A 27,603-nucleotide genomic window follows, 5' to 3' on the forward strand; every position below is an offset into this window, starting at 1 on the left:
GCTGCAACTTCGACCGAGTATGCAATGAGTAAGAGTAACTGTGTATTGTAACTTTACTTCGCTTCCATAAATATTAGTTTATTACAACAATAATTAACAGCTTTACGATTGTTAATGTTTCTACGCCAGCACGTCCTCTAGTTCAATCTCAGACGAAAATCTGTAATTGTGTCTAAAAGGGAACCACTGATTTGCGAAACACTCGCGAGACTTTCTAAGCGTTGTTTATCTCTGGCGCATGTACAATCTAACCTTGTTTCATAGTGTGAAACACTGTGCTATAAATCTGGGTGTTTAGGAACAAAAACGCTTGGCCGGGGTAAAATAAAGATCATGGGTCGTGGGAAAAGTAGAACTCTCGCGATGTTTCACGGATCTGGAGTTCCCTTTAGACGTGACCAAAATCCTTTCGGCGTTTGTCTTGGTTGTCTAAACTCAAACAAGTGTTTTCCGATTGTCTTTGAATCAATCAAAAGAACGCAAAAAATATATTAATACAGAATTTAAATAATCACATTGCTTGCTTTAATAGAATCACACCAATCAATTAATTAACAGATCAATCGTATATACATATATATATGAAAAATCTTTCATGAAATGTACAATAACATTATTTTGAGGTTAAGGCATAAAACGTAATGTAAAAGCAACAACATGAACAGGCCAACTTATTTGACTCATTTGATCACATTTAAATGAAGTCTTGACGTCTGTGGAATCTAGTAGTCATCATGAAATGGATACTCTGGATGATCAGACCACCTGTCAAGTCCATAAAGAGAAATAGTTCCGTTATTTACTTATTACAGGAACAGAAAAACACTCACACCGCATGCACTATACTCACATGAGGAGTTCCACAAAACGAATATTCTTGTTCAGTCCCTCAATTGCCTTCATCTCAGCCTCAGAAAGAGAGAAGTCAAATATCTGCAAATCAATCACAACACATTTCATAATAAATTTCCTGATTTTTTTTTTTTTCAGGCCAGACCCAGCACACCGAATTGCTGTACAAACAAACCTGGAAGTTCTGCTGTATTCGAGCTGGGGTGAAGCTCTTTGGGATGACCACCACTCCTCTCTGCACGTTGAACCTCAGGGCTACCTGGGCTGTGGTCTTGTTATACTTTTTAGCAACTGATACCAGTAGCTCATCTTCCAACAGTGGAGGACATTTGAGGTTTACCCTGTGAAAAAAAACACAGTTTAACACCAACTTCAAAAGTGCAAGGTCTCATAAAAGCAATTTAATCAGTTTAGTTGAGGTCACAGTGACTTTTATTTACATTATTAGTTGCACATTAGCTGCATGCAATAAGAATGTATTTGTCTCACATACCAGGATGCATCCCTAGATGTCCCCAGGGGGCTGTATCCCACAATGACAATGTCCTTCTGCTGGCAGTACTCAATCAACTTTGGCTGAGTGAAATAGGGATGGCATTCAACCTGTGTTTAAAAAAAAAAAAAAAAAAAGCACAAATAGTGTTTGTTTGTTGCTGAAGTGTGAAGAGTGCTTCCTTCAGAGTCTTGTGTGATGTATTAGTCTGCAGTTATTTGGGGGACATATTCCTTCATAACTCATACTTGAAATACACTTGTCATCTTTTGATGCAAGAAACAGGTACACTAATTAATTGTACAGTTGATACATATTCACTAATAAGGACAAGACCATAAAATTAAATTTAGTAATAGTTAGGGGCAATGGTTACACTGAAAAATAAGTCTTAATTAACCCACTTTATCAAATAAAAGCACATCTAAAAGTAATCCCATTACTGCTGAGGTATCTAATAATGCTATTTTAGATTTTTTTTTTTCTTTTTCTTTTTTGTATATGGTCCATATTCTGTTTTATTTTTTCATCTTCATCATCTTTTCTGTTTTCATTTTCTAACAAAAAAAAAAAGTGTGTCATCACAGACAGGTGGTGCTTTTGTTGGGCCGTATGGTTTAGGGCCACTGTAACACAGAAACAAGTGTGTAACTTTTAATAACATTAGTTCCTGATCTTGGACCCATGGTAAAATCTTGTATTCTAGCTAACAAAACCTATATTAGCATAGTTTGTAGTTAATTTTTAACCAATAGTCTTGAGATAAAATCGATGAAAGTTTAAATCCAGTCATCTAAACTTCAGACAGCAGGTGAAAAATAACTTTCAATACCTCAAAATGAGCTTTGTGTTGAAAACATCTGCTAAATTGAAATTATCCTACCCTGTTTACACAGGCAAAGAGTTTTTTTTGTAATTTCCCTCTGTTACAGTTGCCCCTGATCTACCCCAAGCCAGTTCTCTAAGTGCATATTTACAGTTTAGTGAAATAATTTCTACTCAATTTGTTTAACATAATACTAAGTCACTGACTTGGGGCATTTACTTATATTGGTCAGCCATTTCTTTTCTTTCTCTAAACCAAAGTTTAAAGTTTATCTTTTGATTTAATTATTTATTAACTTGTCAGTACCTGGTTTGACACAGGTTTGTGTTTCAGCCCAGGTTTGTTGAGGATCAACTCCAGCTGTCGCTTGTTGAAGTTGGATACGCCAAGAGATTTTACTAGTCCAGCATCTTTGCAAGCCTCCAAAGCCTGTTCAAGGCACCAAAAAACATAAAAAGGCAGAAAGCAACAAAGTAGACTTTGAACAAAATGTCAGTTTTATAGGCACACAACATAGGACAAGCTGACTGCCAGGTTCCTGACCTTCAGCACGTCTTTGATGAAAGCCCGCTACACTGTAAAAATCTTACAGGAATTTGGCAGAATCAACTCATGTTTTTTCATTCGCTTAACGTAAATATACAAGTTTTATTTATTCAAGATAATTAAAAAATGTTAAGTATTTATTTTCAGAACACTTCAGAACTTTTAAACATGAATTCTTCTAACTTGAAATAAGGATCTAAATGAATGTACTATAAAGAGTTCAATCAGATAATTAAATTAAGTTTCTAAAGAAACATGAGCAGCATATTTGCAGACTTCTCACCATGCATTGTTTGAGAGTTAAAACTCTCCAGCGACCCTTTTTTTATATTTTGAGGAAAACATATGATGGAAATTTTGTTGTGCATCAACAATAAAGAAAACAAGGTGAACCATGATGAATGTTGGTATTGAATCAGTCACAGTTATAATAAGAGCAGCTGTAAGTCTTTTGTGTGTAATGAAGAACTGACTCTTCAAACTGAGAAAATGTAAAAGGAATTATAACTTAAGTTTATTGAACACGCTTTCTCAAGTACAACTGTATCAATATCAAGTTTGTTTGACTTGTTTTGAATCATCACAAAATAACCTGAACTTGTCTTTTCAACTTCAAATTTAAAGACAACCTGACACAAACTTTTTTTAAGTAAAACAAATACTTTTTTTTTTTTTTACAGTGTATTATCTATCTCTTTGTGCTTGTCACATTGACCTATAGGCAGCATGAAGTCTGAGACTTTTATGGTTGTGAGTGAAAGGTTTTGTAGACTTCAGGGCCAACCGATTTTCATCATTAATTATTTACTTGTAGTCTGTGTTGAACATAAATGAGATAAAAGACAAAACCTTCTATTCTTGAATCAACTCACCTCCCATGTAGCACAGAGATCTGTCTCGTGATAAATGTGTTTCCCATTCTCATCTTTGGGGTAAAATGTATCTCCTGGCTTCAAAAAATAATAATATTCAGTCAAAAGAATTTTGTAATAATTCACAGCTTTTAGTACAGAAGAGGATCATGCCACACCTGCACATTGAACCTGAATTTCTGACATTTTCCTTGTCATAAGACTGACTTCAAACACAGAATTGTGAGTTTAAAGTGAGAATTCTACAGAAAAAAGACAGAATTCTGAGTTTAGGTCCAGACTTTAAAATTCTTCCTCTCCCTTGAGTTGGCTCTTTCTCTGTAAATGGAAAAGAAATGTAACAAGCTGATAATTCAGTTAAGTTTCATCAGAATTATGACTAATTTTCTCAGAATTATGACTTTAAACTCAGAACTTAAATACATTTTCCACATGTGGCCCTAATCCTCTTCTGTATACGAGAATTGATCAAGTTGAATAAAGAAAAAACAATGTAATGCTGTTTTGACGACTTCATGTATACCTTGAAGGCTGTGGGCATTTCCACAATGTAGAGGTCGACATAATCCAGCTGCAGTGTCTTCAGCGTTTTCTCCAAAGCGGGTCGCACCAAGTCTGGGGGATGAAATGTGTTCCACAGCTGCATGATCAGTGCAGATGAAACATATTAGTTGTTGTAAAATTCTGAGTCGCTTTGTTCACTGAACTCTGCTGGGAGACCGAAGCAAATTTTGCAAACCTTCCCACAGTAGAAGATGTCCTCCCTCTTCACAGTTCCATCTGCGATTTTCTCCCTTATAGCTTGGCCCACCTCGTGTTCATTGAAATAGACCAAAGCACCATCGAGGTGTCTGTACCCTGTTTCAATAGCCACTTTGACTGCCTCATACGCAGTTCCTTTAGGGGTCTATAGAGGAAAAAATATATTATTGAATAATATCACTTTAATAAGGAGTGTCAGACATTGACAAGTGCAAGTCAATTGCTATCAGTAGTGGAAGAAGTATTTGTATCCTTAAAGTACTAGCCTTGTCAAAAGACGAGTACAAGTAAAACTCCCGCATTCAAAAACTTAAGTAAAAGTATGCAAGTGTTGTCAGCAAAATGTAGCTTAATTAAAGTCTAAAAAGTAAAAGTACTCATAGTGCAGTAAAATGCTCCTCGTCAGTGTATTTCTATGATATTTTTAGATTAATATTACTGTTGCATAAACATGTATGTTGTATTTTACTTCTGTAGATGTTTAAGGTTATGCTAATTTAATTACTTTAAATACTGCTGGGTGTTTCACCTCTTGTTTAGTTTAGTGTATTTAGAGATGGACTGTGCAAATGAATAAATACACGTGGTGAAAATGCTAGAATTAGCCAAAAGCCTATTTTTCATCTGCAGTTATTAGTCAGGTCATGCAGTTCAACGACAGGAAAAGAAACAGTTGCAGGAGTTCTGTTTTGACCTTTGTTACAATGCACTGGCCAACAATTTATTTAATCGTGCTCTGATTATTAAAAACAAGTGAGAATTCTTCTTGTCTGTCTCTTCTGGTATTTTTCCACGTAATAATATGTAATACGTGATTTTGCAGTTACGGAAATACCAATCAATCTTCCCAGACGTCACTTATCAATTTACATGCCCAACACATGGTACTACATTCTGTCCAACACCTCGGGGTGGAGTTTTCTTCAAACTTCATACTTTGAGTTTGTGGTGTCTTAAAATATTAGTTAAAACCTTCCACGATTATTCTTTCGCCTAGTTTGAGTTAGTTATGTTTTTACACATTTGATCCCATAAAGTTAATTTCCCCATTTTTTTTAAATATTGACACACGTTTTTTTTTTTCAGCTGACATGAATTAATTCAGCCATTTTAGCTAAGTTTCGTTTCGACCGCGCAGTTACACATCTTGATTAAATATTTTATAAGTAGAATGAATAGATTTTTTTTTTTTAGAATATCAAAATATATCTTTTCACTTGAAAGAATCTAAATAAATGAGAATTAGGTAGATCGTATTACCACACAGCTGCAAAGGTAGAGGAGTAAAAAGTACAATATTCGCTTTTGAAATGGAGTAGGTTTATATAAAATGCAAATACTCATAAACTACAAGTAGTGTGAATTCCTACTTAAGTTCAATACTTACGTAAATGTGCTTAGTTACTTTCCACCGCCATCCGGTTGAGTCGTGTTTCTTACCGTGCGTGGATCTCCGTAAGTTCCCAGTCCAATCAGAGGTATACTGTTTCCATCACTCAGAGGAATGGAGTGGCTCTCAGCTGACAAATTCATGATCAAGTGTGAGGCCAGACTTTCGCACTGTTGTTGCGTCTGCATTCATCCACACCGCAGGCTAAATATAAACTGACACAGTTAATGAGGTTTGTCCTCTTGTACTTTAACTACAGCCGCGACTCCTCCCAGATAGAGGGAGCAGCCCTCCTCAAAATGACTGGCAAATAACGGATAGAGAGTGATAAAAAAAAAAAAAGAGAGAGAAAAGAAAGAAAAAGAGAAAACAGCAGGATGTGAACGCCCATTTCTGCCAGTGTGTTAAAAAAAATAGTTTGTATCTCTCAAAATAATGAGAAACCTTAAAACAATGAGTTAGTATCTCAGAATGATTAGTTAGTACCTAAACATTGCGAGTTAATATATTAAAATAAATGAGAAACGTTCTTGAAATAATGGCTTAGTATGTCGAAATGACTTGTATATCAACGTTATGTATGTTTAAATAATGGATTAGTGTCTAAAAAATAATAGAAACTTTTCTCAAAAACACTATTACTGCCTCAAAATAATGAGTTGGTATTTTAAAATGATTTATTTTTATGTCAAATTAATGAGAAACGTTTTGAGATAATGAGTGAGTACGTCAAAATAGTGAGTTACTATCTCAAAATAATGCGTCCACACCACATCCATTAAGCTGTGGTTTGGACTCCACCATCCACTTGACTTATAAGGATTTATTGTTATTTTTATAGTTATCATTCTTGGTGTGGATAGCCCATAACTTATTATTTTGACATCTGAGTCATTATTTAAGCTTCTCAGTATTTTTGAGATACTTACTCATTATTTTGACATACTAACTATGATTTCCAATATACATACTACCATACTATCTAGAAAGCCAGAAAAAGATTTAGTATGTGCCAATACATAGTATGTAAAATGCAGTATGCGAAAAATACCAGGAATCCCTACTGCATCCAGTTGCATTTTGCAGTATGCAAGCCAGCATGAGTTTCTGGCTATTCTGACCCACAATCCTTTGTGATGTGTGTATGAGTGAGAGGGTCAAAGTCCAAGGTGCAATGAGGTGAGGAAGTGCTATGTCCAAATTGTATGCATACTGCATGCAACAGTATGTGTTTGTAAGGAAAGCTGCAATATGTACTAAAAGGGAAAAGAAAAGGTATATAGTTTGGAATTCTGACATACTAAGTGATTATTTTGAGATGCTAAATCTTTATTTTGACACATTAAGTCATTATTTTAAGACACTAATTCACTATTTTGACACTAGGTCATTATTTTGACATTCTCACTCATTATTTTAAGATACTATGTCATTATTGTGGAATACTGAGTCATTATTTTGAGATACTTGCTATTCTGACAAAATAAGAAATTTATTAACATATTAAGTCATCATTTGATATGTTATTAATTTGACATAATGAGTAATTTTAGAGATTATTAAGTCATTATTTTGTGATACTAAGTCATTATTTTGAGAAAGTTTCTCATTTAAATTATATATACAAGATATTTTTTTCATCACATTGGCGCAAATGGGCTTCATATTAAACACATTTGCGCTAAAATCATTTGGTTTAATAGTTAGCTCTCTAGCATAGTCATATTTATAAATACTAGTTAGTGTCAGTTATTGACCACTGGTTAAAAACTCGCACTTTTCAAAATGTAGTTTGGCCCAAACCGGGCGCTGTAGCTTTAACAAGCCGCAGTGCAGTCTGGGTAATATATGGTATATGTTTTGAGCAAAGAACTCCCAGATGGTCGCCTTTCTCATGGATGCATGAGCTTCAAAATACAATGTTTGTAGCGTCATGTTAACTTACAAGTTAGTTAGTGCTGTTATCTTTCGCCTGTTTAAATAAAAACCCGACAAGCCGTGTAATTTATTATTGATTTATTGTCTGTAGCGTTTGTGCAATTAAAATAAGCTACGTTGCTAATTTAGCTCCCAAAACGGAGAGAAATACACTTCAACTAATGCTAACGCTTATATCTCACAGTTTAACAAACCGCCTTGTAGGATGAAAGGACTACGACGTTAATATTGTAAGGGATAATGTTAGTATTTCTATTACCTATCTGGCTTTTTGAGTCTTGGACATTATAAGCTATCCTTTGTTTCCAGTCGCAACGCTACATTGATTGGCTGACTGGAGAGTCGGGAAGAAGCAGCAGACCAAAAATGGATGAAAGTGCCGAAAATGTTGACAACGACGACATCGTTATTATTGTGGAAAACGAGGCGGAAAGTTTACCAGCCGAGGAGGAGAGGCTGAAGCAACAAGGAGGCACCTTCGGGCTCATGGACACTTGTCCCATCTGCAAGTTGAGCTTCCACAACAGAGAGCCCAAACTCCTGCCATGTCTGCACTCCTTCTGCAAGAGGTGTCTGCCTGCACCCTTCCGGAGTGCCGAGCCGAGGAGGGACTCCCAAGGTCAAGTCGACAACAACAAACCCTGTGAGAACAGTGTTTTTGTTTATACGAGGTCCTATAGCAACACTGATATGAGCTGCAATTGATGTAACTGTGGCTGCTTGAGATAACAAAGCTAGGACAGTAGCAGGTTGGACTAGCCAGCAGTGATTGAAGTTATTACATTGTTAACATTAAAGGCACAGTTCAACCTCAAAACAAAAACAGATTATTTTTTTACTCCTACTTGTAGTGCTGTTTATCTGTTTAGACCGTTTTGGTAGTAATTGCTGAGTTTTGGAGATATTAGAGGCAAAAGAAAATATCAATGCATTTAAGTACTGTGATATTATGTTTTGTGATGGTGTATATATTCTAAAAAACTCTGCATTGTGATATGATACATTCAAAGATTCAGATTTTAGGATCAGATTGTATGCATGTAGTGTTGTGTTCTTTCTACTATTACACTTTCCTGAAAAATAGCTATATATCACCTTGCTTACAGTAGTGCAGTATATCACAATATATTGAATTGTAACCTCTGTATCACGATATGCATCATATCACCCCATTCTTGCCAATGCACAGCCCAAAGAGATGTCAGCTGTAGAATTGTCTGCCTTCTCTTCAATGTAGTGGAACAAGATGGCACTTGGCGGGTGGTGCTCAAAGTGCCAAAAAATACATTTGAAGAACTCAGGAGCAATGTCTCTTTCCAGAGGTGATGACCTGGTTACTCAGATTCAGGGGTTTTTCAAAGTCTGAGACTGACGGCCTCCCCTCAGAAAAAGGCATCATCTCTTAGTTTTACTTGCTTAGTTTTGCTCAGTTCCTGGATGGGATCAGGATTATTTGATCCTACTGACACTCAAGATAGTCTAATATAGCATTTTTAAAGATTTAAGACTACTGTTTTCTTTCTTTTGAACTACACCCACCAACCATACCACCATGCAGAAGTACTCATGGATGAGAGGTTATAGCTCAGCTGGGGAAAATGCCGTTAATGTTTACATCCCATGCTGTTATGAGCACAAGCCTCACATCTGTGGATTATCTTGAGTGACTGGGTCATGATTTCTGGAAAGAGACATTGCTGTTGACTTTTTCAAAGTGAGTGCCACAAGCCTTGCCATTTAGTTTCATTACATCTAAGAAAAGTCAGACATCTCTGTGCCAGTATCTCCAAAACTTGGCAGCTCACACCAAAACAATCTACATGGATGCATAGCTCCACAGGTGAGGGGACAAATATGTATTTTTGATATTGGGATGAACTGTCCCTTTAAGCCTTATGTCATGTAACTTTTTGGACTATGCAACCCATATATGGGGTTGGATGATGAGGACAACACTATACACTGCAATCTCATGATGTTTTTGACTTAATATGTTATAACAATAGTTTGGTGATGACTTGCTGTTACACAAGTGTCACTCAACTGAAACACAGCTTTTAAGACCAAATAACAAAACTATAAAATGATTTTATGTCACTAGTCTCAAATTAGGACTGCAACTAAAGATTATTTTGATTGCCGATTTGTCAATGATTTGACACATTCACAATTAACTGATTAATTAATTAATCTATGAAATGTCAGAAATTGTAAAAAAGGCTCATCACAATTTCCCAGAACTAAAAGTGACAAATCTATTATATAACCAGTCATTGTAGCTCTGCCCTGGGTGATTTTTACTCTAATGTCACTATATTAGTAGTTTATTTATTTATTTATTTATTTTTTCAGGAATGCACTTCTTCAGAAGCTGAAAACAGTTTACACCCCACACCCATACAGAATTTTCTGTCCATCATTAACAGTGATTGGGGAGACAACCAAAAAAAAAAAAAAGGCTTCACATTGAGTTTTAGTGAAATGAAGATTAGGACCACTGCGCTCTGTTAATATTAACTAAGTATCACCCAGTTTCTCTGTGTCAGTTTGAAACAATAAAGTCTTGGTCTCTTGCTCCAGTGGGTGCCATTCGCTGTCCAGTATGCAGACAGGAATGCTGGGAAATGGACGTGCTGGATAATTTCTTTGTCAAGGACTCTGCTGAGGTGCCAAGCAGCACTGTGGAGAAAACCAGTCAGGTAAGTTTTTACTTTGATCTAAAGACCCGTTTCCAGACCACGCTATGGTTTTTGTTTGTATCTCATTTCTTGTTTGTGTCATGATTTTATCAAGATATTTTTATTATGTCATCATTCCTGTTATGTTATTTTTTCTTCCCTGTGTTTTAATTTGAATTTATTTGTAAAGCACTTTATTTGTTGGTTCTAAACGTGCTCCATAAATAAACTTGACTTTATTTTTGTCTGTGATAGGTGTGTATGAGCTGCGAAGACAACACAGAGGCAACAGGCTACTGCGTGGAGTGTGTGGAGTTTCTGTGTGTGACGTGTATTGAGGCGCACCAAAGGGTCAAGTTCACCAGAGATCACACCATACGCCAGAAGGAGGAGATGTCTCCAGGTAGTGTGTCTCCTACCGACAGGAAAACAGTATTTTTTTCTGTAATTAGATTGATTCAAAAGTAACAACTTAAAAGAGAAATATGTAATACATTTACTGTAACAAATCATAAAATGACTATGATGTGTCATCAGAAATCAGGAAACATGCCGAGTTGAAATACTCTGCCAACAGTGTTACAGCCATGGTGTCCTTTGAAATGACTATTCTGGCCCATAACTTGTGTTACTGTTTTCCTGTTTGACATTAATTAGAGTTTAGTTTAATAAGGAATGCTCACCAAATGAGTAAGTGTCTGTTTAGGAGTTGTAAGATATAATCAGTAATCCTTTAGAAGGAGTTGATGTTTGTAATAATTAAATTGAGCAATATGTTAATGGAGTCTGGCAGACAGTGACTGCACTCCAACTTCAGAGTGTGTATTTTCAGAGTTATGAGCTTATGTTTTCAGGATAACAGGCTTAACTTTACATTGACAGACCATTGACAGTTTGGACCTGCAGTTGTACATATTGCTCCTTTAAATGTTGTACGCTGTACTGTAGCGCTAATTCATGCTACATACTTTACTTAGTACAACTTTAAAACTGCTAAATGTTGAAATAAGACAGTTCTGCAAACATCCTAAGGTGTTTTAGGGTGTACAGTGCGTTGCCTTTACACCTTTCACTCAGTTACAGCAAGGAGGGATAAATCAATAGCCTGAAAAAATCCAATAGACACAGTTAGAAGTTACTCAACAAGTGTAGACGGGGGGTGGGACAATTACTGACAGCTGTTCTGACAAGACGCTAACAGCCGTGAGGTTTTCTGCCTGCTAGAGTTGTGAAATATTGTAGACAAACTGCTCTGGCAGGCTGTCAGTCATGACAATGATGCTACAGATATTTAAAAAAAAAACTGAGTGTTTAAGTTGACATAAGCTGACCTTGTGTTCTTGACTTTTCCTCTTGTCTGTTTCCCAGAAGCAGTAGGCATTTCCACGCAGAAGCCCGTGTTTTGTGACATCCACAAGCAGGAGCCACTGAAGCTGTTCTGTGAGACGTGTGACCGTCTGACCTGCCGAGACTGTCAGCTGCTTAAGCACAAGGACCACAAGTAGGCTAAGTTTAGTTATAAGAAATGTCTTATAACTTCCATGTTATGACAAATGTAGGACACATAAATAAAATAAACAAATGCATATATACTTCTAAAAATTTAAGAGTTGAAGAGTTTTAGCTCATTCTTCCAATGGTTCAGGGTGAGTTTAGTCATAAAGTTTGCAGTTATTGATGCATATGTTCTGTGTCCAGCTACCAGTTTTTGGAGGACGCATACAGAAACCACAGGCAGTATCTCGAGAACATGACGCAGCAGTTGCAGGAGAAAAGAAAGGCCATCGAGGAAGTGTCCAGCTGTATCAGCACCGGGTAAAGTTATATTTGTGTGCAATATCATTTTGACAAATTGGTTCCCATGGAATTCTATATTATTTCTCCAGATTTTAGAAAAGGTTTTAGCTTTAGTTTTAGCAAATGTAATCGCAGTCAGAATCATCTACATGTTGAAACTGATGCTGCATTCTTGTCATTCATGATATTAAAATTAACTTTTAATTTTCTGCCGTTGACTCACTCAGGCTGCAGCAAGTTGACGAAAACCGTAAGTCTGTGACTAATGAAATAAAGAAGTCCATCTGTAATTTGATTATGGAGATCAACAGGAAGGGGAAGATTCTGGTTAACCAGCTCGAGGTATGTTTATTTTAAAGATTTTGAGAGGTAGTTTTGATACTTCAGCTTACTTTTTTTTCTGACAATTCATACACACATTTACTCCCAGGCTTTGACTAAGGACCATGAGTTGGGTTTGAAAAAGCAGCAGGAGGACGTCAACTCTCTGAGCAGGCACCTCGACCACGTCATCAGCTTTACCAAATGGGCCACAGCCAGCCACAGTGGAACAGCCCTCCTGTACTGCAAGAGACTGGTGACTGCCTTCAACATCATCAGAACAATTTGAATAACTTTGAATTCATTTACAGTTCTAACAAACTCCTACAGTGCTTTTACTTCTGAGTGACTGCTTTTTAAATATGTCTGTTTTTTGTCTTCTAGATCCTTTATCAGATCCACTACCTTATGAGAGCGAGCTGTAATCCCTCCATCGTCCCTCAGAGCGCGGTCCGCTTTCAGTGTCGTTCAGGTTTCTGGGCCACAAATGTCGACCTCGGTAAGACTGGCATGACCTGAAACGCATCACCTGACCACTTTTAGAAAAACAAATGTGTCCTACAGATTTGTAGAAGGCTTAGTCTAGGGGAATAATGGCACATCACATGTATTTACCTGTTTTTCTGTCAGCCGTCTTCAACAGGAATATCAAGTTTATCAGTGGCTATAAACACCTGCCTGAACTTTAATGCCGCTGCTAAAAAGAACAGTCAATGCTAGAATATTTTTTTTGTGTGTTTAGCTTACAGGCTGTTTACATTTGCTTGGCTTTTCTAAAACTAATACTGGCTCAGATTAGTTGGGTCTGAGTGTACCTTTGGATGTTCTCACTGGCAGGAATAATACGTTCTTGGACAGAAACAAGAGGTTACGGTGTTAATATTTATCTTAAAGGTTAACTCTAGTCACTTAACCAATTCTGTCTTGTTGACTTTAAAACACTTTCCTAAGTAAAAAGTCACTACTGTGACTGTTAAGTAGGGGTGGACAATGCCAAACTTAAATTCAGCACGATGCCAACATGTTTTTGTTAAATCACTGTGGTCCACGTCTGTGGAACAGCCTGCCTGAAGACCTGAGGGCCGCAGAGAGTGTTGATGTTTTTAAAAGCAAAGTCTATTTTGAACATTTATTCGTGCAAGGAAGAAAGACAAAAAATCAAATAGACAGAAAAAGAAAACCTTAAAGTAAACAAACAAAAACAAAAGGGCAAGTCACAGATAGAACTATATATAATACTGTGTTTAAAGTATCACTTATGGGTTATAGAAATAGTATCTTAAAGGCTGCCATATCAAATAAAACGTAATTACATTTTTTCTAAGTTTTAGTGGAAGTAATTTATGGGGTATTATTTCTTATTTGTTTGCTTATTTTTTTTCAGGTTCTCTTGTAGTAGAAAGGGGCCCGGGCCGACCGCCCATCACCAACCATCAGACAGGTCCCAGAGCAGAGGCCCCCACTGCGGGTCTCACGGCAGCTCAGCAGCGACAGAGCACGCTGGCTCAGCTCCAGATGCAGGTAGGATTTTCTTCACAGTCACTTTTGTGCCTTGACAAATTTGTTGTTTTTTTTTAGGCAGAGAAGTGCAAAAAAGCTGCTGTTCTGGTCAAATCTGGTAACAGTTTCTATGAAGGTCATGTCTGTAATGCATTATAAGACATAATGGAAATATTAGAAATATTATTATAAGTTGACATTGATAAAAGCCTTATAAATGCATTTTAATTATGAATGTGCTCACAATGCATTATAGACATGACCTTCATAGAAAATGTTTCTACTTTTTCCACACCGTACCATACTAAACACTGCTTTTACTTATGCATTGATTCCTCTGTCCCAGGTGGACAAGCTTTCCCAGCAGCCCCACAGGCAGCCCCCTCCTAACCACTGGTCCTGGTACCAAAACGTTAGGCTCCCAGGACCCCCTGGCCCTCCACCCCCGACCAGACCCATCCACGGTGGGTCCTCCCCCTCGCAAGCCCCCCCCAGCATGGGCCAGCCGGGACGCAGATACGGAAACTCCCACCCCAACCCCAGGAGCCCCACATCATCCATGCTTCACAACGCGGGATTCTCACCTGCTCAGGTAAGTTATAAAGGGAATGTACTTATGTTCTACATGCCAAACATGAGCTGCACACACACGAGGCTTCAGCAACATGATTATTGTTGTAAAGGTTTCGATAAAACTTGATTTCTGTCTTAAAAAGAAGGGTGAATCTAGTTTATTTAACAACTAGATTATATTGTATCCTTTTAGCTTCATGATAGATTTCTCGTGCCAAGATCTAATTGTCGAGAAATGCTGACTTTTTGTTTTGTTACTTTACATATCTCCTCCAGCACCTACTGTTTCCGGCTTCAATTGGACATAGTAACCTATTGTAGAAGCTAAACTGGCTGTTTTTTAAAACTTGAGCTATTCTTTCAACTTTTCTCTACATCTAGTCTCTGAGAGATCTGATCCATAGCTCCAGCTTCCCTCCTAAACCCATGGATGTGTTGCAGGGTACGTCCCGCTACCCACAGCCTCTGTCCACCGGAGCAGCCACACAGACGTCACTACATCAGGTTGGTGTGGGGTTATGAGGATATCAGTCTTGCTTTAGTGTGATTCCAGAGAGAGAAAGTGCTTGTGTTGTGAAACATTTATGAAGCATTAATTCCGCCTTGTTTTTGTTTTTTGTTTTTTTGTTTGCTAAAGCGGGGCCTGGCGGAGTCGTCCTTCCTGAAGAGGACTGAGGCTGGTGGATCCGTCCCATCCATCACCATCTCTATCCCCAAACCAAGCTTCGCCCAGAGTGCAGCTTCAGCAACTGCGGACAAAACAAGCACACTTAATCACAAAACAGGTCCTCATCACTGCTCTGATGTAGCAACAACACTAAAGACATGATCCCCTGTGAATGTTAATCTTAAATCAAGCTTCTCTTCTTTTTCCCTCAAGTTCAAGCAAGGCAGAACTCTCCGATTGCCAAGCCGTCTTCTTCTGACAGAGGCACGGGGTAAGATCCTCAAATCTGTCCTCATCGCAGGTCCACCTCTCTTCATTTGTTCATTTGTGCTGAGGGTCAATGACCTGGGCAAACTGCATCACAGTTTTCAGAACACTGTGTTAAACTGCAGTAAAAAATTTACCATGTCGATAAATATTTACAGCTTGCAACTCTCACATTGCTTTCATTGCAGTTTTTGTCATCTTAACCATTTATTTCATTTTGAAAATGTTCTTTTTTTGCACACATTTTCTTTGTCTTTCTGGCACTACTTATGGCTGATATATATTTTTCTTTGTGTCGTTTTGCTTTTGAATCTATGGGAAATCCTTTTTGCTTGTTTTACATTTGATTACAAGCCTTTTTGATAAGGGTGCTCCGATTGATCGGCCATCGATTGTTATCAGTCGATATTCATTCTAAATCAGTGGTTCTCAAACTTATTACTCAAAGGTTTGCATCTGATTATCATTACAGGTCAGTGATCTGGAACAATTGGTGATAACAGAATAAGATTTAATCAACTCACATATAACATTTAAACAACATATTTTCAAGATTAACACAGTCAAGATATTCAAATTCATGGGAGAAAAGGTGATCCAGGAGCAAATTCTCCTGGGTCAAGTTAATGTGTGAACTCGGCAGCAACAACACTCTGTCCAGCAGATAACACTGCCATAACAATGATTCCAATTACAGGGAAATAAACCACACTTAAACCACATTCATCTAGGGACAGGATCACTGTGAATGATATCCACCTACACTCAATATTCAATGTCACTAACAATTTATTGATCAATATAAAATTTATTTCAATAAAGAAAACCTGAATAATAATGTAATGACATATGGTATTCATAGGTACAGCCAGGTTCTTTTTAACCTTAGTTTCACTGATTTCACTTTAGTGGGCATTTGTCTTTGGCACGTACTTTATACCATTCTGATGCTAAATGATTGCTAAATCATTGGTGACAGTGACTATGACAGCCATGAACCATACCCTATAAAATGGCAATACCGCCCCAGAATGCTCTACCTCTAAAGAGGCCGATCAGAAGAGCCGATCAGATGACACAAACGGTAAAATGGCTGAAGCTCATTAATGTGCAACTCAACAGAGATGAGAAAGAAGGGAGATGGTTCACTGCCTCACTCTATGGCTGCTTACACAATCAGCTGTTGAAAATGCGTTTAGTACAGAATTTAGTCAAAACGTTTGACTGCTCTAACCTTCTGTGGTCAAAACTTGTTTTACAAAAGTGTCAATAACATTTTGAATTAATCGCGTCGTTTTTTGCTGGAGTTTATGATAGAAAAAACTAACGAGTGAGGCAGTGAACCATCTCGCCTCCTTCTAATCTCTGTTGAGAGTTGCGCAGGCGCAGTATGGGCCAACGCTCATGTTTAGAAGGAAACCCTTGATGTGCGACAGTCTCGCGAGATGTGCATGCATTGTTTCTTCATTTTATACGTTGTACAAACCATAATATAATTTAAGATGTGACACTGCTGTGGCCAAATCTGGGACATAAAACACGTGGCTAAGATTAGGAAGAAATCGGAGTTTAAGTTTAAATAAGCATTCTCGCGAGATCTTTCGCGGGTTTAGGGTTCCCTTGTAGATACAACAGACGTAGACCCTCTGTATTACATGTCACTCCCACTTCTCCACATAGCACACCCCATTGAGATGTTTCCCCCCCCCGCCCCAACCCTACCCAAGCAGTTTTGGCGCCGTTTCGAGGGGCGTACCATGTAGTAGGTGTGTCCTTTAGCTAACGAGTCCGCAGATAGACCTAGTTTGTCGGGAAGGAGGACAATGGCTTCCCCGGTCTGGCAATTTTACCAGGTTTCTGAATTAGATAAAAGGTATGGCGTTTGCAACATTTGTTTAAAGGAAATCCCCCGTGGAGGAACGCGACCAAAAAGTTTCAACACCACGAATCTCATCAGACATTTGAGAGTCCGTCACCCTCGGGAATACGAGGAGTTTGAAAAGTTAGCTAGCACAAAGGCAGCGAGGGCGAGGGAGCGAGCCACTCAGCCCGTACTCTCTCCGTTTTCTGCAACAGAGGCATTTCAGCGACTGCTGCCTTACGGCAAAGACAGCAGGAAACCAAAGGAAATATCAGCCAAAATACTGGAGTTCATATGCCTCGACCAGCAGCCGCTGTCCGTGGTTGAGGGAGAAGGATTCAGACGGCTCGTAACCTACTTGGATCCCCGTTACTCTTTACCAGATCGTCAATATTTCACGGATGTCCGTCTGCCTCATTTATACCAAACAGTTTATACATACATTGATAGCCTGGTGAAGAACAACATCACGCCGATCAGCTTCACGAGTCACATCTGGAGCTCCAGTGCGTGTCCCATGTCCATGCTGAGCCTCACGGCGCAGTTTATTGATCCAAACTTTGAACTACATAAAGTAGTCCTTCATTCTCAGGAGTTTTCAGGCTCACACACTGCTGAGGCTCTTACTAATGCATTCATCCACATGTTTCAAGCATGGGGGATCCCAAAGGAAAAAGTGCATGTTATTCTAAGAGACAATGATAAGGATATGGAAAAAGCAATGAGGGATGCTTATTTACCCAGCCTGCCTTGCATGGCACACACGCTCCAGCTTGCTGTAGCTGAAGGAGTTTTGTCCCAACACAGCATCACTGATCTAATATCATCTGGAAGACGTATTGTCAGCCACTTCAGACACTCTCAGCTTGCCTACTCAAGACTTGAAAGTATCCAGAAACATCTGGGTAAGCCTGTGAAAAGGCTACAGGAAGATGTGCCCAACAGGTGGAGCAGTACTCTGTATATGCTGCAGAGTCTCCTGGAGCAGGAAGATGCCCTGTGCGCCTATGGAGCGGACTATGACTTACCCTGCATGTTCACCAGCAGCCAGTGGAAATTAATGGAGAATATGATTTCCCTGCTTGCCCCCTTTGAGGAGCTCACCCAGCTGATCAGCTCATCGACTGCATCTGCTGCAGACGTTATACCATCCATCAGAGCTTTGTCTCGTCTGCTTGTGAGAGCAGCAGAGACTGACCATGGCGTGGAAACGTCAAAAGCGACACTGTTGGAAGCTGTCCAGAAGAGATTTCGTGATATTGAATCTGAGCCCCTGTACACCATCGCTACTGTCCTTGATCCAAGGTGAGGAACCCTCATTCTCTCATTACTTACTTTCCTGTTTGTGTGTCCAGCTGTGTTGAATTAAATGGCCACTGTGTAATTATGTAAGGGGATTTTATGGCCCATGGCCACAAAAAGTTACTGTGGCCACCAGATATTATATGTATTTAGCTCCAAGTGACCAAGTTTTAACTCCATGCCGCCAGCCTTTTCCAGCACAAGGTTAGTATACAGTTCAGCAAATCAACAAGCAGTTCTCATCACTGGCTAGTTACGAACATGTCTGGGGAAAAAAATGAAAATTTAGGAATGACTGGAAGCAGGAGTTTAAATGGCTAGAGTTTAGCTCACTTTTCATCTGAAACTGTCCCTGCATTGTCAATACTTTGTCTTTTTACTTTAAGTACATACTGCAGCTTACCTTAGAAAGTACACACTGTTGCATGCAGTAGGTATTCATTTGGGAAATACTACTTCCTCATAACATGTGCCTACACTTTGACCCTGTTGCTCATAGACCCATCACAAAGGATTGTGGGTCAAAATAGCCAGAGTGTATAACCACCCAAAAATAAGAAACATTGTCAATTTGTTAACTTGGAATGAGACGATTATATATAGAGGGGACACAGATCTTCTTCCACAGAGGCCGCCATGTTGCATCACCATTTTTCTTCAGTAGTCCAGAACAGACAAACCACACACTGGCTCTAGATACCATAGACGACTAATACGTTGACAGCACATTGACGTCCTGTAGATCATGAACCCTTGAATATAAAAACAATTCATTGAAATCAGCCCTGAGAAATAAAAATCTTTTAGTACTTTTCAGCCAGAAAAATTGCTGCTCGTCTGTTTACTTGTATGTGCTCCTCCCCCTGTATGTGTTTACAGGTCAGTCTTGACTTGACCAAAATGGCAGCAACATTAACATATAATCCACAGGCCAGTGTGATGTCTACAGATATGTGTGTATGCTAGATACAACCTTTCGTGACCTTCATGGTCACCGGAGTGGAAGGGGAGGGTGATGTTAACAGTATTCAGTTGTTTCAAATCTGCAATCTCACGCTGGATGCCACTAAATCTTACACAGTGGTTCTTTAAAGTGCTGGTCAGAAAGCAGAGAAGTGAATATTTATGTTTCAGACGCAAGTATTTGGAAGAGTTATTAGTAAAACCACACAGTAAAAAATGTCTGACTGTGGTATGAGGCCAAATCCTGTATCTAATCAAAACAAGAGTGAAGCATAATCTATGACATTCATGAAATAAACGTATTGTTTTGCTTTTCTTGTTTAAAAAGGTACAAAGACAGATATTTCCCCAACGCACTCAAGCCACAGATCCGTGCAGCATTGTCTGATATCCTGGCTGCTGGACCAAAACAGGAGAATGAAGAGAAAAGTGTGACAGCAAGCACCTCTGAGCCCCGAGACAAACTGTCACAAGCTGCCTCCTTGCATGCTATGTATGCCGAACTGCTGGAGGAAGACGGGAAACACGATGGCGACACCAGCAGCCCAACAACATTATCACAGATGAACCTGTACCTGTCAGAGCCAGTTATCCCACGAAGCAGTGAGCCGCTTGTGTTTTGGCAGGACAATAAAGTCCGCTTCCCCGCTCTGGCACACGCAGCGCGGGCCTACCTCTCTGCACCGTGCACAAGTGTGGATACTGAGCAACTTTTCAGCACAGCAGGAGATGTTGTCAAAGAGAGGAACGAGCTGTCTGCCAGAAATGAGGAGATGCTTATATTTGTAAAGAAAAATATGCCATTGATGTCTAAGAAGTAAGCCTTGAGAAATATGAATCACACTGATCTGTCCCCCTCTCTCTATCCCTCTAAAAGTACCTGAACAAAAAGCAGCTACCCCAGACTTTATAAGTGATTATGTTTACATGCACACAATTTTTCCCTTATTCTGAAAAACACAGTATTCCACTGGTGACAGACTTGATTTGTCCGTGTGAACACAGCCTCCTGCTTGTTTAATCACCTTCTTGAAAGAGTCAGCATTACAGTATTTGATTTTAGCTTCTTAAATGTAAATCTTTTGACATTTTATAGACCAACCAACTAATGCACAGAGAATTTGGACTTTTAAAAGATAAAAAAGACTCGTCTGTATATTTCAGCCAGCCTTGCCAACTGTTGCAGAATTGGTTTGTTTACAACAAAGTGATGACCTTAAACAGGTTAGAGTCGCATATTTTGAATGTGCTGTGTACATGCTCTTAAAACCAGAATAATAGTCCCTCCAGGAAGTCGCAATGATGCCATTGCAACAGTTAACGTAAATTCAACCAGTCTTTCTCCGTATTTGAACAATCATAGCTTTCCACAAGTTCCCTGCATGTACATCTCATTCAGTGTTTTATTGTTTACTTTTTATTTTTTTGATTTTGTTACGGGTACTTATATTACACTACTGTTTTGACAGAGTTTGAGCTCTAAAAAGCTTTTGCTTTGGAATAACACTGGAAACTTAGTGTGCATGTTAACATAGCCATTGACACATGATGCAAAAATTAAGGGCTGACACACTTGAAACAATACTTGGTTGCTTTTTTTGTTGCAATTTTAGTCTCTAAAGTTGGAGTAAATCAATAAAGGCCCTGTCTTCTGTTCCATCTATTGGAATTTATTTTTGTTGCCTTAGTATACATGTGTATCACTTATTTTTGTGTGTACATTTATTTCATTCCACAGGAAAGTTAACCCAAAGTTAAAGGTGTAGTTCAGTTCTTTTGAAGTGGGGTTGTATGAGGTACTTATCCACAGTCAGTGTACTACCTTCAGTAGATGGTGGTCGGCATGCCAGCAGTCTCAGTTGAATTTGTATAAAAAAATTATAGGTGGCTAGAATACATTTTGATGCTGACCCCGTTCACAGCAGTTTATTACTTAACTTCCTACACTAGTACTAATCTCTGCTTCTCCAGTTGCAGACTGCCGTCTACTGTAGTAAATACATTGACTATGGATTAGTACCTCACACAACTCCACTTCAAATAATCAGAACTATCCCTTTAAGCAGCTGTTGCCTGCCAATAAACAGTTGTCAAATCATGATACGTTTGTCATTTCTTGATTTTAAATCTTAATATACAATGTTGTTAAAATTAGTTAAATAACCCTACATGTTAAATAGAAGGCTTGAAGTAGACTTTGTCCTCAGTATCGCCTGGTACTGCAATCGGCCCCAAATGTGCTGATCGGAGCACCCTTACTTTTTGATGTCCAGCATTGAAATTACTTTATGTATAATTGTTTCATGTTTTGACAGCAGTTGTCTTCATCAGCCTTCAGTCCTAACCTTCCACTCCCTTGTCATAACCTGCAGTGTAATTACTTCCCCTAAATATCTGTCCATATATAATTTATATCTAATACGTTATTAACTGTCCTTTGGATGCTGATCTTTATGTTTTCACTAAGCTATGTAAAGTAGCACATGACTTTGAAATGAGTCAGAAAAGAGAGAGAAGCTTTAATAAAAAACACTAATATAAGCAAGGCCAGTGTGTCTTTTATTTTTATTTTTTTTTATAACTATGCCATGGTCACAATCTTCCTTTCTCCTCTCTCTGGCAATCTCTTCGCTGAAGGACGACTCCCTGGAAGCCGACTTATGAGCCTCAGTCTGCCCCCTCAGCCAAGAGACGAAGACGGTCGTCCCCCGGGCCTGTTATCGTCATCAAGGACGAACCTGAGGACGAGGATGAAGTCCGTTTTGTAAGAGAATTTCTTGGGTTAATATAAGACCAGAGTTTTAGAAACTTGCCGTTTTGTTTCAGGATATAAGGACGTAATAAAAGGACAATATATAGCAGCATGCAAAAGGAAATTAAATGTCTTGTTTTTAAAATCCATTGGAAAGTAATATTTTGTCATTTTGTTTGCCCACAGGTGCAGTCCAGCGTAGGCTCCAGCCTGCCGGACAGCAGCACCGGGGCTCAGTCGAAGCCTCGGCCGCAGACTAAGGTTCCCGCCCCGGCTCCGGCCCCTGGATCAGAGTCCAAAGCTGGGAAAGAACAGCGTCCTCAGGCTGCAGGGCAGCCGGAGTCTGAGAAGACAGCAGAGCCGGAGGACGATCCCAATGAGGACTGGTGCGCCGTCTGTCAGAATGGAGGGGAGCTGCTTTGTTGCGACAAGTGTCCCAAAGTTTTTCATCTGTCCTGTCACATTCCCACTCTGAATGAGTCCCCCAGGTGAGAGATGGGTTGTCTCTCAGTGCTGTGGCTGCACAATTAAATGAAGTTGGACACATGAATAAATTTGAAACCATTATTGCTGTTCTGAAGACTGTTATCTTCAGGGAAAATGTTTCAGTGTTATTAAGCTGCCTGAGAAGAATGTTCTTGAGATCTTTAAAGGGACAGTTCATCCCAAAATCAATAATACATATTTTTCCTTTTACCTGTACTGCTGTTTATTCACATGACTCAACAATAAGGATTTCCCGCCTGCCCCAGTAAAATGTGATGTTTGGCTAGTAAATCTAGCAACTCACTTGCCTGGGCAAGTGGTTAAAAATAATTATTTTTCCTATAAACATAGCAGAAAATGCTGTTATCTGCCTCTCAAATATGGAGATTTCTTGCTTTTCTCTGTTTATTAACTTTAGGATTTGTTATTTTTTTATATTTGAAAACCATTTTAAGCCAAGCTATGGTGGTTTGTAAAGGGGCAAGTAAAAATTGACATTGACGTCGAACTCTGATCCATCCAAATTGTTTTGGTGTGAGTTGCAGAGTTTTAGATATATCAGCTGTAGACATCACATGTCTTGTGGTGCTCAAAGCATACAGCGAAAAATTTGACATATCCTTCGAGAAATCATGACCTGGTTACTCAAGATAATCCACAGACCTGTTGAGAGCAGTTTCGTGTAGGAACTGTTTTCTTTACACCATAGAAAGATTTTTTTTCTTTTTTAAATTTAAGCCTATATGTATTGAAATTTCTTGCATACACTAATCTAATAAAAGGTCTTTGTTGTTTACAGTATTATACAGACAGGTCTTTAAATTATGATTTATTGTAGCTGCAGTATTAGTTTGGGATAGTGAAAGGTTTTCTGTTAAATTGGTTTATACTGATTGGTGGAACATCTTAAAAGTGTGGTCAATAATTAAGAAAAATAATGGACCGGAAAAGTTAATTTGACTTTTGCATGTTGTACTGCAGTGACTTTGTTTCTTGTGGTTAGACTCAGACAGTTGGAAACCAGGTTATAAATGTGTTGGACATCATGTGTAATAGTCTGTCTGCTGCACAAGAATTAATCAGAGGACTAGTTTGCAAAAATGTATAGAGATGATGAAGATTCTGACATCCTGTTCTCCAGGTCTGGTCAGTGGTCTGTGGAGACACCCCTGTACATAAATACAGATGTGATTATATTCAGCAGTGGTCGGCTAATTCATGCATCTGTCCTGACACCTTCTCTGTCTTTTCTGTCTGTCCACAGTGGTGAGTGGTTCTGTTCGTTCTGCCGAGACATCAACTCTCCCGAGATGGAGTATGATTGTGACAGCAAGGACGACCCCACCACTGAAGGATTCCCCCCTGTTGAGAGAAGAGTATGTTCACTAAGATGTTATTTATGTTTCTGTGCTTGATATTTCTCAGTACTGAAGCCTGGTCAGTCTGTTTATACAGTATTATTATTCTCGTGTTTGGGACAAAGGTTTTTCTAATGGATTTCCACAGTCACTGCCATCAAACAAACGCTTAAATCTCCTTAAGGAAGATTGTTTTCTCTACTTAACATGAATTTAATGTCTGATCTGATCATTCTTCTTTGTTTGACATGCAGAGGTGTGAGAGGCTGCTACTGCGTCTGTTCTGCAACGACTTCAGCACCGACTTCCAGCAGCCTGCTTCTCCATCAGTAAGTTACTGTATTTAGTATTTTTTATGATTAAAGTTAAAAATAAGCATCGTTCACAAGGGACATAAAAAAAATATACAGTTATTGGGAAAAGTCTGTTTTTGGAAAAGGAGAAAATTAGTGGATGTCATTTTTAAGACATACTTACATCCTTACTATTGTATTGATTTTGAAAAGTAACCAGTGTAAATTTAAATTTAAAAAGTCTTTCTCGTTATTTTAAGTCATAATTCACATTGAAAATAGTAAACTTCCAACAGAAACTAAAAAATGTGTGAAATCTTTCAGCTTTTTTAAAGAGACAATATAAAGTTAGTTTTTCCAAGACTATTTTGAGTTGTAGCTTTGTTTGAGCATAAAAATTGTTTGAACAAGCAGCTATAAAGAAATAACCTTGTAGTTACAGAGAGCGTTACAAGTCTGCTACATATGAACTGCATGAATTAAACCCCTTGCCATTTCATTATCTTTTTTTAACAATATCCTCCTTATCCCATAAACCTGCCAATAACTTTTTGCATTCAAAAGGAGGGATGTATTGTAAGTAGGGATGGTATTGAGGGACAAAAGAATCTGTATATTTTTTAACTTCGTCATACATAGAAAACAAGTTCACTCAGTAAAACCTGCCTGATTCTCATATCAGTTGCATTAGATGCTTAACCTGTGCTGTTTTTCTAATGTAGGAGACAAGAAGGTACAAAGAGCTGATCAAGACCCCGATGGATTTGTCAATAGTGAAGCGGAAACTGGAGTCGAAGTTGTCAGATGCTGAAAGTTACAACAGTCCAGAGGGGTTTGTTGCAGACATCAGGCTCATCTTTTTCAACTGTGCAAAGTACTACAAGGTAAAACATCAGTTTTTAAAATATGTCACTTTTGGCAGATTAACCAGTTATCTTCAAAATTCAAAATATGAATTATTCTGGGACATTCCTTTGTGCTTATTAACGTGTGCCACATGACGATCATTTGCAGACATTTTCATTAACCTAAATATGAGTTTTACCAAAGATCATTTATTTTAAAGTACACACTTTTTCAGTTTCACTGATGTTTCTGTGCACTGACTGTACAGGCGACCTCAGAAGTGGGCAGTGCGGGCTTGTACTTGGAGGACTACTTTGAGGAACAGCTGAAGCAAGCCTACCCAGATAGAGTCTTCCCTGGAGGCAGGGAAGAACAGATGATCCCCCCATTAGAGGATGAAATTGATGAAGAAGAAGAAGAGGAGGAGATGATGGAGGAAGGCATAGCTCCCCTTGAAGACGATAAACCACAGAGTCCTGCGGGGGAAGGAATCCCACCTGTAGAGGAAGACTTGGCTCCTCTGGAAGAAGCGACGGCCCCAGTGGAGGAAGAAAAGCCAGAATCAGAGGAGAAGGCGATCAATACGAGAGATGAGGGGGTGGACAAAAAAGAATCAGCCGCAGACGGAGGCTCGCCTCCTGCGGAGGAGGTGGAGCAGGATAAGAAAACTCCAGCGCAGGAGGTGAAGAGCTCTGCAGCTGCTGATAGTGAAACAAAAGACGAAGAAGCTCCTCGCTCCCCAAAAGAGGAGAACCCTCAGCTCCCTACGGACAAGACTGCAGATCCACCTGAACCCCAGGAGGAGGCAGCAGCTCCTTCAAACACAGCCAATAAGGAGGAGGGATAGATGGATTACAGCAAAGAGAAACTGTAGAAAAGATGGATGATTTCAGTCTTCCACAGAAGTGGCCCCAGTGGGGACCTGCCTTTGCTGCAATCAGACATTTATTTGTAATATTATATTTGCAATAGGATTAAAAAAGGGTACTGCAATACTAAATAGACTTATTTAGTAGCGGTCATTCTGTAGATGCACAATAAAGAGGGCGAACAAAGCTCTTTTTGTGTTTTTGCTGGACAGAAGTTACAATTTTACTGTAACGTAGATGGTTATTTTCTGTGATGACAACACTGAAAAGCACACAAAAGATAATCTTTGTTGATAGGATCGTGTGTAAAAAGTTATCATCAGTTACCTTGCTTATAACGTGTACATAACAATGCCATGAACTGAAGGCACAGATGCTGCAGTCAGGATATAAAAAAAAAAGATTTTGGATTAGCAATGCATGTGAGATGTCTTAATAGAAATAATTAAGTCTCCGATTTGTGTTTATAGACTTGAGCTCACTTGTTCAAGCCATGTGGCTCATAATCAAATTGTTTTATTGCAATAGTATTATTATTTTTAATTAGTATTGTATTAATGCTATGTATGCAGCAAATAGGGCCGCTGTGTGTACTGTAGTTTATGTACTGAAGAAAGCGCCACATCGGTCAGTGCTACACTGATTTAAATAACCCCTAAACGAACCTGACATTTTGGAAATTGTGCTGCTTGTTTTTTGTTTTTTTTAAACAATGAACTGTTTTATGCCTCTTATTCCTCAAATTCCAACTATGTTAAATCACACAGCAGCCTTGTTGGTTTTTATCAGGAGAACAATTCTTCAGACTTTGTTGACTTTACTGTTATCAGTCCTAGATAATTTTCAGAGACATGATTATCACGTTCTCATCATCAGCCTCTGATGACGGTGTGTTTTCTGAATTGTGTCCTTGCCCTCCTGCTGCATGATTACTTTTGCATAAGATTAGGCCTAAGCCTGATTGTTTTAGCCGGTTTCCTTCACTGAAAGTAATGAAAAAGCATGCAATTACACACAATTGGTCAATAGCATCAAAGAAATATTAACTAAACTTATTTGTATGGATATAACATACTTGAGGTGAAAGAAAACTGAAACTTCAATTTCAATATATATTACTTTGTCCAATCTCATTTTTCTTATTTATTGAGGGTACTCGGGACATGTAAATGAATTCTGCAAACAATGCTGAACATAAAAAATACCTGCATTTACAATATTTGTAATAAACAGGGTTACATGTAGATCTGAGTCATGCTTTGGTCCCACTTGTCATCTTTTTCTTGTCTTTTTTTGTCGTTGTTGCGTTTGTTTTTTCATACAACATGCTTCACTGAAAAAAATGTAAGCGATGTGATTAACAGAAGAAGAAAACAGAAAAGAATTTTAAA

General features: G+C 38.6%; 3 protein-coding genes across 5 annotated transcripts; 2 read left to right on the forward strand and 1 right to left on the reverse strand.

Annotated features, from left to right (window-relative positions):
- Positions 1 to 502: 502 nt before the first annotated feature.
- On the reverse strand, positions 503 to 6,036 carry LOC146306693 (aldo-keto reductase family 1 member D1-like). Its single transcript, XM_084710504.1, has 9 exons — positions 5,792 to 6,036; positions 4,329 to 4,496; positions 4,113 to 4,229; positions 3,590 to 3,667; positions 2,478 to 2,600; positions 1,346 to 1,455; positions 1,028 to 1,193; positions 851 to 933; positions 503 to 765 (listed from the first exon to the last, which is right to left on the reverse strand). Exons 1-9 carry the CDS (start codon positions 5,927 to 5,929, stop codon positions 723 to 725), a joined length of 1,026 nt encoding a protein of 341 aa, XP_084566630.1. The 5' UTR covers positions 5,930 to 6,036; the 3' UTR covers positions 503 to 722.
- A 1,298-nt stretch (positions 6,037 to 7,334) lies between these two features.
- On the forward strand, positions 7,335 to 27,463 carry trim24 (tripartite motif containing 24). Of its 3 annotated transcripts, XM_084710499.1 has the most exons (19): positions 7,335 to 8,322; positions 10,260 to 10,378; positions 10,613 to 10,760; positions 11,726 to 11,858; positions 12,056 to 12,172; positions 12,382 to 12,496; positions 12,585 to 12,731; positions 12,860 to 12,974; positions 13,860 to 13,996; positions 14,322 to 14,567; positions 14,930 to 15,052; positions 15,186 to 15,333; positions 15,429 to 15,486; positions 22,246 to 22,372; positions 22,547 to 22,848; positions 24,111 to 24,222; positions 24,459 to 24,533; positions 25,220 to 25,381; positions 25,612 to 27,463. In XM_084710499.1, exons 1-19 carry the CDS (start codon positions 8,046 to 8,048, stop codon positions 26,188 to 26,190), a joined length of 3,240 nt encoding a protein of 1,079 aa, XP_084566625.1. In that variant the 5' UTR covers positions 7,335 to 8,045; the 3' UTR covers positions 26,191 to 27,463. The 3 variants fall into 3 exon arrangements, with proteins under 3 accessions (XP_084566625.1, XP_084566624.1, XP_084566623.1); XM_084710498.1 differs by lacking the exons at positions 7,335 to 8,322; positions 10,260 to 10,378 and having other exon boundaries at positions 10,617 to 10,760; positions 14,990 to 15,052; XM_084710497.1 differs by lacking the exons at positions 7,335 to 8,322; positions 10,260 to 10,378 and having other exon boundaries at positions 10,617 to 10,760; positions 11,729 to 11,858.
- LOC146306695 (zinc finger BED domain-containing protein 4-like) lies at positions 17,199 to 18,820 on the forward strand. Its single transcript, XM_084710503.1, has one exon. It carries the CDS (start codon positions 17,306 to 17,308, stop codon positions 18,650 to 18,652), a length of 1,347 nt encoding a protein of 448 aa, XP_084566629.1. The 5' UTR covers positions 17,199 to 17,305; the 3' UTR covers positions 18,653 to 18,820.
- Positions 27,464 to 27,603: the final 140 nt, after the last annotated feature.

Source organism: Lutjanus erythropterus, chromosome 22, assembly GCF_056507025.1.
Source record: "Lutjanus erythropterus isolate fLutEry1 chromosome 22, fLutEry1.hap2, whole genome shotgun sequence".
NCBI classification, from domain to species: Eukaryota; Metazoa; Chordata; class Actinopteri; order Lutjaniformes; family Lutjanidae; genus Lutjanus; species Lutjanus erythropterus.

Bases quoted from the DNA above. Each gene is read 5' to 3' on its own strand.
- LOC146306693 (XM_084710504.1), bottom strand. From the start codon at position 5,929: ATGCAGACGCAACAACAGTGCGAAAGTCTGGCCTCACACTTGATCATG. The intron at 2,601-3,589 runs GTGAGTTGATTC...TGCCTTGAACAG, and splicing joins ATCTCTGTGCTACATGGGAG to GCTTTGGAGGCTTGCAAAGA. The intron at 1,456-2,477 runs GTACTGACAAGT...TTTTAAACACAG, and splicing joins ACAAACCTGTGTCAAACCAG to GTTGAATGCCATCCCTATTT.
- trim24 (XM_084710499.1), top strand. From the start codon at position 8,046: ATGGATGAAAGTGCCGAAAATGTTGACAACGACGACATCGTTATTATT. The intron at 13,997-14,321 runs GTAGGATTTTCT...CCTCTGTCCCAG, and splicing joins TGGCTCAGCTCCAGATGCAG to GTGGACAAGCTTTCCCAGCA. The intron at 14,568-14,929 runs GTAAGTTATAAA...CTCTACATCTAG, and splicing joins CGGGATTCTCACCTGCTCAG to TCTCTGAGAGATCTGATCCA.
- LOC146306695 (XM_084710503.1), top strand. From the start codon at position 17,306: ATGGCTTCCCCGGTCTGGCAATTTTACCAGGTTTCTGAATTAGATAAA.